At 38.9% G+C, this 11744-nt stretch overlaps 1 protein-coding gene across 1 annotated transcript in view; it reads left to right on the forward strand.

The window, feature by feature from the left end:
• The window catches only part of LOC107653811 (polypeptide N-acetylgalactosaminyltransferase 4-like), a 31406-nt gene that overhangs the window by 15396 nt on the left and 4266 nt on the right, over nucleotides 1-11744 (forward strand). The window contains exons 7-10 of the mRNA XM_016440644.1: nucleotides 1046-1163; nucleotides 2237-2413; nucleotides 4041-4172; nucleotides 4281-4391. Coding sequence (XP_016296130.1) covers nucleotides 1046-1163; nucleotides 2237-2413; nucleotides 4041-4172; nucleotides 4281-4391 — 538 coding nt within the window. The remainder of the gene's footprint in view (nucleotides 1-1045; nucleotides 1164-2236; nucleotides 2414-4040; nucleotides 4173-4280; nucleotides 4392-11744) is intronic.

Genomic DNA, 11744 nt, shown 5'->3' on the forward strand with positions numbered 1-11744 from the left:
AATTTATATATTTATTCAGTTCTTTGAAGAATCTCGGTACTAATTGTATTTTATTATTAATACGTTCATTATTCATTTATATTACTATAGTCGCTTGCAATGTGGGCAGGGCCCGCGTGAACCTATTCATCTTAAATATGTACGTGCATGTGTGTGCATTTATATATACATAATAAATATACACAATACAAACCCATATATTATGTAAATAAAAACTTATTTTGCATGTGATTAATTAATCACGATTCATCGTTTGACAGACTTATATATATATATATATATTTTTTTTTTAATTTTTAAATTTTTTTATTGTTATTTATTATTATTATTTTTTTAATGTAGCACTCCATATTGGATATTTATATCGAATGGTATTGGATATTTATTTGTTCATTCTTATTTCGTCTATTTTTACAATTAGATGATTGCTGTCATCCAGTGCTCACCTAAAGTTAATATTTACCTTTGGCAAATCTTGAAATGAATATCCATTCTTCTTACTGTACATTCTAATGTTGTGAAGTCTAAATTCACTGATTTTATTATTTTAATGTTTTTTTTTTTTTAATTTAGACAAAATAGTAATTTAATATTGGTGATTTATCGGTTGTCAGCCATAGCTTGATCATAAAATAATTATATAAATAATTATCCAAAATTTTAATTTTGGAGCATTCCTAAATAAAATTCATAAGGTTTTGGAATGACATAAGATAACTGTTCCTTTAATACATTTGGGTGTCTTTTCCTTCCAGGAAAAACTTTTTAAAGTTATTTTCACAAGGAAATGGACTGAAATAGAATTGCAGTGATATTGTGTTAATTGAATTCAGTTGCAGTGCAGTGAATAGACTATATTTTAATGCTCAGACCCAGGAGTACTTTCAAATACTGTCCAGTTCTGCACTAGATTTCTCTCCAGGCTCATCCGAGGGCAGCCCTAGAGGCGCTTAATGAAAACTAAGAAGCACTTACCTGCTAGAAAATTGGTGCTAGGGAATATCTTTGATGAATTGCCAATGCTCTGCCGCTTTTCGTTTCACAGGTCTCCCACAATGGCAGGGGGCCTATTTGCCGTCAGCAAGGCCTACTTTGAGTATCTGGGCACTTACGACATGGGAATGGAGGTCTGGGGAGGAGAGAATCTGGAACTTTCTTTCCGGGTAAGACTCCTGTATTCTGTTTTCACGTTACCTTTTGTACTGGTAATTTGCATAGGCTTACCATCGGAGCGTGTCAACGGGCTCTTGGTAGCATGAGAGACTGAGAGCCACTGTTTATAATTAGACACATCTCTCATATTGGATTTCTTTTTTAGCCTATACCTAGAAATGAAGATTGATAGTTTATACCATGGAGTAATCTTGTATGCGTATGGAAACGGAATACAATGCTGTATCTACCAGGGCCGTATGATGTTCATGTATAATTGATGTGCTGTGAATTGGTATACAAAAGCATGTGGGAAATAAAGCTGGAAAATGGATAAAACAGGATTATTGTTTTGGTGTCTTAGCAGATCTAAAGCGCTGTCACATCATGTTTAATTTCTGAACATTCCAATAAATTCAGACGATCTAACTTTGTACACTGAAAAGAGTTTGTTCAAAAAGATGAGTTGAATCTCATTAAATACATGATGATGCTCTAGAAAAATGCTGTTATTAGCTTTCATTTTAAAACTAATGTGTCATTTTTTCAGTGTTAAAATACTTTCTTCTGTCCTATTTTAATATGCAGAAATATAAATAAGTCAATCAAACTTTAGGTTGATTATAGGTTGATAGCCCGACGCAGCCTGTTTGAAAATAACATTTATTTTTTCCATGAATTATTTATAATTACTAATCGATTATTTATAAATAAAATATTTATTATTTTTAATGTTTATTTATTATTGTTGTGACGCCAGTGTTAAAGAAATGATATACGTCACTTTTATTATAATTATGAATAATATAATATGTATTATGTAATAAACATTTAGCACCATTTGCTTTTTTTTTTTTTTTTTTTTTTTTTTTTTTTACTTTTTATTACAAATATTTGTTCAGTATATTTCTTCTGTGTTAAAATAGAAAAGACCTACAATGTCTTAGTCTTCTTTTAAATCAAAAATTCACTTTGATCTCTTTTAGGATTTGATTGGCTATATGAAATGACAGTTTTATTGCATGATTATTGCTTCATTTGAAACATTTTGTACATTTTTTGAACTATATTTTGTTACTTGCAGGTGTGGCAGTGTGGAGGGTCTTTAGAAATTCACCCATGCTCCCACGTGGGTCACGTGTTCCCCAAGAAAGCACCGTACTCCCGATCCAGCTTCCTTCAGAACACTGTCCGTGCTGCAGAGGTTTGGATGGACTCTTACAAGCAGCACTTCTACAACCGAAACCCTCCAGCACGCAAGGTACACCTCCATCCACTGTGACCTGTTATTGGGCGGCACCTCTTTAATATCCTGTGCCGTTGCATAATCTTAGGTGTACAGCTGTTGTGCTATTTCCTCATTTAACTGCTTCAGCGTTTATCTAGAAAAGTGCTGTTAAAATTGCTTACGCACTCCTGAATGACGCTCAGGTTTTGCTTGAATGCTTCCTGCTCTATCGGTTTACAGTGTTTGTTCTTCCTTTGGCTGTCTTTGAAAAGCTTATTAGCTGACAAAGATAATAAAACTAGGCCAAACATATATTATATCACCCTGGCTGACATGAATCTGGCATGTAACTCCATATTACTTCGTAGAGAATTTACATTATTAATGACGCGGAGCTGTGATCAAATAATAAATCACTCTTTAGTAGCCACGACACCAGATGCCACAGGTAAGAATATTTGACCTCTCTGTTTGGCTGCAGTGAGTTGTTCATGTACATCAGGTCTGAATGCAACCACACCCTTTAAAAGCCTAAATTAATATTATCTTATTTACCTGGTGGAGTTTCTTTGACACTTGGTTTGTTGGAAGTGTGTCGTGGCAGTCCTTGTGTCAACATTACAGGAAGTATGTACGTGGCATTCTGTTTGGTAGAAATGCCGTCCAAGAAGTTTCAACTAATGCCGAGTTCACACTGCACGATTTTAGCCCGATTTTTCACTCGCCGACAGGTTTTGCGAAATCGCCGACAAATGCCCGAAATTGGAGGCTAATCGGTGCTTGTTCACGCGAGTGACAATCACGCAGTGTGAATTATCAAAGACGCGATCTGAAGGAATCGCCGACGCTCGTGAAATATCTGGCATGCTAAATATCTGGAGCTGTCGGGGATTCACAATCACGCTGTGTGAAATGAGTTCTGACTGAAAAACACATCGGCGATGACCTACAGCCAATGAGAGACCAAGATACAGGGCAGCGGGAAGTTCGGGGAGGAGTTATATGAAACGTAGTTTGCGGACCAGTGTTGCCAAATCTGCGATTGCCGCCGGTTGTTTTTTATGTCAGCAGGTTGAAGTGACCCCAATAACGTGATATTTAGGCCTTGGAATGTGAATTGTACCAGGAGAACCCCGCCAAAAAATGTGTATTTTACCCCCCGAACGCGATTTTTACTGGGGGACCCCCTCGAAAGCAATTGGGCTATTTTCAGGCTAGTTTTGAGTAGTAATTGGGTGAGTTTTGTACCAAAAACCTGGCAACCCTGCACCAGAAAGAGCTGTCGGCGATTCTTCCTATTGTAAAGTCATGCAGTGTGTAACCTCCTGTCGTCGTTCCATCGTTGCAGTGTGAACACAACTGAATGCTACCCCAGATAGTCGTTCAGTGTGAAACCAACAGTGATGCGACGTCTTTGGAAATCGTGCAGTGTGAACGCGGCATAAGGTATAACAAAGTTAATGTCAACAAAGTTGTCAATCTTGTCATGCAAAATAGAACAAACAAACACACATTAGCTTTAATAACATTCAAGACAATTAGAGTGCTATGACAATTCATTAATGCAGAAAAAGTGTTAAGGCGGTCTTACATATGTTCCACACTTCCACTAAATAATGTCAGCTTTGCCTTGAGGCCTGATTTTTCTTTGCTCCTGTAGGAATCGTATGGGGATATATCTGAAAGGATTGTGCTGCGAAAGCGGCTTCAGTGTAAGAGTTTTGAATGGTACCTGCAGAACATCTACCCCGGCCTGCATGTGCCAGAGGACAGGCCTGGTTGGCACGGAGCGGTAAGTGACTAATTTAATCTAATCTAATTTCCTCCGAAATACTTTTAATGTCATTCTCTCTATTTTTTTTTTCCACTGGTTTTACATATGTTCTGGTTCCTGGTGTAGGTGCGTAGTGCTGGAGTTCACTCTGAATGTCTGGACTATAATGCCCCGGACCACAACCCCACAGGAGCTCACCTTTCCCTGTTTGGCTGCCATGGTCAAGGTGGTAATCAGGTAGCTAACATCAATATTACGTTTATGCTTTCTCTTACCCCAGTGGTTTGCGACTCCCTCCATAATTTGATCAGAAATTTGGCCAAATGTTTTAACACTTAATATTGAATAATGAAAAAAAATCATTAAGCAGACAACAGTTTTAGGGACAATGTTACATTAAACGTTTCGGTAATAGGGTTCCATTTGTTAACATTAGTTAACTACATTAATTAACATAAACTACCCGTGAAAACTTCTTCTAAAGCATTCATAAATCTTAATGTTAATTTCAACATTGACTAATACATTTTTAAAATCAAAAGTTGTGTCTGTTAATATTATTTAACAAACCAGACATGAACTAACAATATTTTATTTAACAAAAATTAATAAATACTGTAACAAATGTATTGCTCTTTATTAGTTAATGTGAGTTGACTAAGGTTAAATAATGAAGCTTATTGTAAAGTGTAACCAATGTTTTTGCTGGAAAAATGTGGAAAAAAATGTCATATAATTCTGTCTGTTCTTTCTTTTTTCGCGGTTTTGTTGAATAATAAAAATCATCAAAAAATATTTTTCTCACTAGGCCTACATTGTTTCCACAGAATACAATATTAAAACATTTTGATCATTTTTAATAACATTTAATAGCATTTAATTATGGTAATTGATGCTTAAAATATCCATAAATAAATAAAAATATAAAGACAGTATTGCTTTGCATATGATATGTGCATAATATTTTAAAATGTATCATTCAGCCATATGATTTTCTGAACACAAAAGGAGATAAAGGATGAAATGATAATGAATGTGACATTTAAGCTCTAAGAAGCATACAACAGCACCATTAAAGTGTTTCTCATGACTCGTGTGCTATATCTCTAGTCTTCTGAAGGTATATAATAGCTTTGTGTGACAAATCAAATCTAACACCGTGGTACATGCTTATGTAAATGCAATGCATATGAGCACACCATATGAGCAGAATATAGTGGAGGAGAAAGAGTTCATTGGTTCTCACACGTATAAAAAATATGCCGAATTTGAGGAAGTGAGTGAGATTTGAGAATAGCCTCCCACAGGGACTTCACTTCACACTTTGAAAGCTGCTGTCTTACCCCACAGCCTGACGTCTCTAAAATGGATTAAAGGGGGCTTTCTATTAATGCCAGAGCTATCGAGTAACTTTAAAAATGAGCATGAGGTGAATTTCACTTCCAGTTATATAACATCTACGACAACAGATGCAGGAGATCCTTCAGACCCTGTTTGTTGCGTTTGCAGTGAAACAAATCAAGCTTTATTTGTGCTGAAATATACTCCATCCTGAGATGTGCTGCCCTTCTGAGGTTTGTTATTTTTCTAGTATCACAGTTGGAGAAATGAATAAGTTGCAGAGGATGTATATTTAATGGAAAGGGAAGCCTGCACATGTGTCCGGTAGCTTATGTCACCGCTGTGCATCAAGGGACTCTGAAGTAGCACCATGTGTGTGGAAATCAATGTTTCCACAGCCAAGGCTGAAAAGGAAACCTTAGCCACTTCTGCTCAAAGATAGACGTCTGTATGAAATATACATGTGGCCAGTGAGACTAATGGTGACTGTTTGAACCAGACAGGAGCCTTCTCTTCACTGAGGTCACATCTGGCCATCTGATAAACACTGAGTTATTTCTCTAAATAGCTTTTTAGGTTCTTCCAGCCTGGTTTTTATTCTAGCTTCCGAACCTTTTCCTTGAAGGATCTACTTCTGATCTTCTGCCTGGAGAAATTATTTGCTTAATAACATCCGTGCAAACATCCTGTACAATGGGTATAGAAAAGAATCACCCCCCTTTAAAATAATCTCATTTTGTTGCTTTGCAGACTGAAATAAAGACAGACACAGTTTTTGTTTTAGCCAGCATTTGGTCAGTATTTATAACATCCAAGATATAACACCAACATGTCAGAAAAAATAAACAATCACTGAGTTGGAAAAATGATCAGCCCCCTCCTAAACATGACCTGTAAACTCAATCAGGTGCAGCTAATCACCTTCTCAATGCACACAAAGCCATTTGACTTTCAACTGTGATCAGCTGTGGTCATTTTGATTAGCTCAGCATGAAAAGAGCTTTCCTGGAGCATTTCAGTCCTTGGTAGTGCAACTGAAGCAAACAATCAACTAGGGCTGCACGATTATGACAAAAATCATAATTGTATAACACGTAGAAAGAAAAAACGCATCTTAAGCATGCAGAATAACTTTGATCGATTAATTGCCGATTTGAACGATTACGTAATTGTGGCATCCATTCTATGGGTGGCAAGGCACTGTCAAAAGATCTCCGGGATAAAGTTGTGGACTATTATTAAGAAGTGGAAGGTATTTGGTACAACACAGACCCTCCCTGGATCAAGACGTTGCTCCAAACTGGATGAAAGAGCCAGGACGAAACAGTTGCAGGAATTTATGACAAAGAATGGCCATTGTGTGCATGTGACAACAATATCACAAATTCTCCACAGATGTGGCTTGTATGGGAGGGTTGCAAGAAAAAAGCCACTCCCCAAGAAAGGCCACATGCAGTCATGACTGAGCTTTGCCAAAATGCACCTTGAAGATTCTGAGGCCACATGGAGCAAATGGATGGGGCAAAATACCTTCAAATTCTTGAGAAAAATCTGCTGCCCTCTGCCAGAAAGTTGTCAATGGGAAGGTGGTTTACCTTCCAGCATGACAATGACACAAAGCACACAGCAAAACTGAGCACACAGTGGGTAAAGGAGAAAAAGTTGAATGTCCTTGCATGGCCTATTCAGAGCCCAGACTTAAACCCCATTGAAAATCTGTGGAATGACTTGAAGACTACAGTCCACAAACGGTCACCATCAAATTTAGCTGAACTTGAGCAGTTCTGTAAAGAAGAGTGGGCAAATATTGCAAAGTTAGTAGAAACATATCCCAACAGACTAAAGGCTGTAATTAAAGCTAAAGATGGTTCAACAAAATATTGACACATGGGTTGATGGGTTGATCCTTTTTCCAACTCAATGATTCTGCTTTTTTATGGGTTTTTTTTCTGACATGTTGGTTTTATATCTTTCACATGGATGTTATAAGTTGCACTGAGTAAATACAGCTGGATAAAACAAAATCTGTGTCCGTCTTCATTTTGGGCTGTAAAGCAACAAAATGAGATTATTTTAAAGGGGGGTGATTCTTTTCTATACCGTTACATTCCCCTCTTCGGTCTAGGGGTTACGGAGCGGAAGTGACAAAGTTAAAAGGTGTGATTAAATAAATTAATGATGAGAAATCTAATTTTCCTCTATCCCAGCTCTTGTCACTTTCACCACTGATATTTCTAATAAAGGTTCACACAAAACCCTCTATTTAACACCATAAAACAGAAGCATACCCAAATACCAGAAATATACTTAAGTATTTTTATTAAGGGCTTAAAATAAACCCAAAAGAATATATACAGAAAATATACAAATATCAGGGCAATTAATCAACTTAACCAAGGCGTCAGGAGAGAGCAAATGCCAAAATAACAAACAAAACAGTCTTTCTAAAGGTTATAACAAAATAACTTCCCTGGCAAAACAAAACAAAATTAAAGACAATAATCCTACCTCTCTCCCTGACTAAAGAAAAACAGGTGAAAAATGTAGAAGGGGATAAACCCAAATAAATCGGCACCCATCTCCCTACATGGCTTGACAGAACTAGACTCACAATATATATATATATATTTAACAAGATGGTGCCGTGCATGGCTGCCTCGGTTTGTAGCTCCTTGGTACTTTTACTATTCTTGTTTGTTTGTCCTATTTTAAGTAACTTTTTTCCAATCAGCTTTAGCTGCTAGACATCAGAAATAGCACACCAAATAATTTTTTTGCTGACTTTTGAGCATTCAGACATTTTACTGGACATTCTAGTCAGAGAAACTGCAATCCTATACGAGCGCTCCAAGAAACGCAAACGAGGGAAGCGCACTGGTGCGCTCGTGAAATTCTGACAGCACGGTATTAGGACTCCGCTGCCGAGCATTCATCTGGTGAATCTCCGCTCCCTAGCAAATAAAACAGATGAACTACTGTACTACTCCTCATCCGCATAAACGGGACTTTTTAAACTCTGCTGTGCTTTGCTTCACGGAAACCTGGTTGAACGGAGCCATCCAGGACAGCGTGCTTCATCTAATGGGCTTCCAGCTGTTCAGAGTGGACCACGTCACCAAGTCGTCGGGGAAAACGAGAGGCGGTGGATTATATTTTTATATCAATGAAGGCTGATGTACAGACGTGACTATTTTAAAGACCGTTTTAATGCGCTGCCCACAAATAAAGCTCTCTTTATAAAATGTAAGCCTTTTTATTCACCACGGGAGTTCTCCTTGTTTGTTTTGGTGAGTGTGTACATTCCTCCTGACGCGCGTGTGAACGCGGTGCTAGAACTGTTGGCCGATCAGATCACACACACAGAGCAGCGTTACCCGGACTCTTTCATTATCATTCTCTGTAATTTTAATAACGCTACCAAAATAACAAACAAAACAGTCTTTCTAAAGGTTATAACAAAATAACTTCCCTGGCAAAACAAAACAAAATTAAAGACAATAATCCTACCTCTCTCCCTGACTAAAGAAAAACAGGTGAAAAATGTAGAAGGGGATAAACCCAAATAAATCGGCACCCATCTCCCTACCCGGTTTGACAGAACTAGACTCACACAGAATCTTAACAGCAACATCGTTGTAACCACACTTTAGGTTTACATTTCACAAGTTGCTTAACAGCAAATAAAACAACATCTCTGGGATAGCGGATAAGGGACTTCTCCTGAGCTGTGTCTCTCTGCTGCTTTATATCTGTTGCGCGCTGTGTAACAGGGAAACCACGCTGCCGCTAATTGCAATCAGCTGCGGATGATTTGGAGCACTGCTTGGCAGTGAAAGAAGGAGGAGAGAAAAACATGTGACCATATCCCAACATACACAAGGACGTAACAATACCCACTGTATATACCAAATAATTTTTTTGCTGACTTTTGAGCATTCAGACATTTTACTGGACATTCTAGTCAGAGAAACTGCAATCCTATACGAGCGCTCCAAGAAACGCAAACGAGGGAAGCGCACTGGTGCGCTCGTGAAATTCTGACAGCACGGTATTAGGACTCCGCTGCCGAGCATTCATCTGGTGAATCTCCGCTCCCTAGCAAATAAAACAGATGAACTACTGTACTACTCCTCATCCGCATAAACGGGACTTTTTAAACTCTGCTGTGCTTTGCTTCACGGAAACCTGGTTGAACGGAGCCATCCCGGACAGCGCATTTCATCTAACAGACTTTCAGCTGTTCAGAGCGGTGGATTATGTTTTATATCAGTGAAGGCAGGTGTACAGATGTGACAATTTTAAAGAAGATTTGCTGCCCAAATTTGTAAGTTTTCTTTATTAACTGTAAGCCTTTTTATTTGCCGAGGGAGTTTTCCTTGTTTATTCTGCTGAGTGCGTACATTCCTCCTGACACGTGTGAACGCGGCGCTAGAACAGCTGGCTGATCAGATCACACACACAGAGCAGCGTTACCCGGACTCTTTCATTATCATTCTCTGTAATTTTAATAACGCTAATCTCACCCACAAACTGCCTAAATACAGACAGCACATCACGTGCCCCACCAGGGACAGCAATATACTGGACCATTGCTACACAGTTTTTAAAGGATGCTTACCACTCTGTCCCCCGAGCGGTTCTGGGACTCTCTGATTACTGTTTGGTTCATCTTCTACCAGCCTACAAGCAGAAACTTAAATCTGCTAAGCCTGTAGTATGAACTGTAAAGAGATGGACTAATGAAGCAGAGCGGGATTTACAAGCCTGCTTCGACTGCACTTATTGGAGTGTTTTTGAGGCTGCAGACACTGATCTGGATGAGCTCACTGACATCATGACATCCTACATCAGTGGAGGACATGTGTGTTCCAACCAAGACTTATTAACATTTAACAACGACAAACCTTGGTTCAGTGCAAAACTCAAACAGCTTCGCCAGGACAAAGAGGATGCCTACAGGAGGGGGGACAAAGCCTTGTACAAACAGGCCAAATACATAATAGCGAGATGCGAGTAGCCAAGAGAAGCTACACTGAAAAGCTGAAAAAACTGTTTTCAAGCAACAACCCCCAGCACTGTGGACAATCAACTTTTAGCCAACGGTTTGAATGAGTTTTACTGCAGGTTTGAAAAGCCTGATCTCACACCCCACACCCGCTCTGACCATCTCACAACAAAGCCATCAACACCCTTCCCCTCCCTACTGCTTCTCAGCCTGCACTTAAGATCTGTGAAGATGATGTATGCAAAGTCTTTAGGACACAGAAGATAAAGAAAGCTAAATGCCCAGACAGTGACTCTCCAGCCTGCCCCAAAGCCTGTGCTGTCCAGCTGTCATCCATCTTCACACTGATCTTCAACAGATCACTGGAGCTGTGTGAAGTCCCCTCCTTCTATTATATTTATTATACGTATGTTATTGATTTAATATATATTACATCTATCCACATTCCCTTTCATAATTTGTATACAGCACATCTGAACATAAAATAAACTGTTTACTGTCTCTGTCTATTGTGTATTGTTTTTACATATTTATTTTTACTAATTTATTTTTATTTTTGTTATCGGTGTCTTGTCACTTGTCAACCTGTCTGTGTACTGGAAGCTTCTGTCACCAAGACAAATTCCTTGTGTGTGTAAGCACACTTGGCAATAAAAGCTCTTTCTGGTTCTGATTCTTCAAACGCTCCACTATCATCCCTTTACCCAAGAAACCAAAAATCATGGGACTAAATAACTACAGACCTGTTGCTTTAACATCTGTGGTCATGAAGTCATTTGAGAGACTGGTGTTGGCCTACTTGAAGGACATTACGGGACCCTTGCTGGACCACCTACAGTTTGCTTACCGAGCAAACAGGTCTGTGGATGATGCAGTCAACATGGGACTGCACTACATCCTCCATCTGGACAAACCAGGGACTTATGCAAGGATCCTGTTTGCGGACTTCATCTCCGCTTTTGACACCATCATCCCAGATACCCTCCTGATTAAATTGACAGAGCTCTCTGTACCCACCTCAACACCTGCAGACTGGAGCTCCTCAGGGGTGTGTGCTCTCCCCACTGCTCTTCTCTCTCTATACCAGGGACCAGGGATCTAAAGACCCCTCTGTCAAACTTCTGAAGTTTGCAGATGACACTACAGTCATCGGTCTCATCAAGGACAGAGATGAGTCTGCTTACAGACAGGAGGTTAAAGAGCTGGCTGTCTGGTGCAGTCTTAACAACCTGGAGCTGAACACC

Source organism: Sinocyclocheilus anshuiensis, unplaced genomic scaffold (assembly GCF_001515605.1).
Source record: "Sinocyclocheilus anshuiensis isolate Anshui unplaced genomic scaffold, SAMN03320099.WGS_v1.1 scaffold223, whole genome shotgun sequence".
NCBI lineage: Eukaryota > Metazoa > Chordata > Actinopteri > Cypriniformes > Cyprinidae > Sinocyclocheilus > Sinocyclocheilus anshuiensis.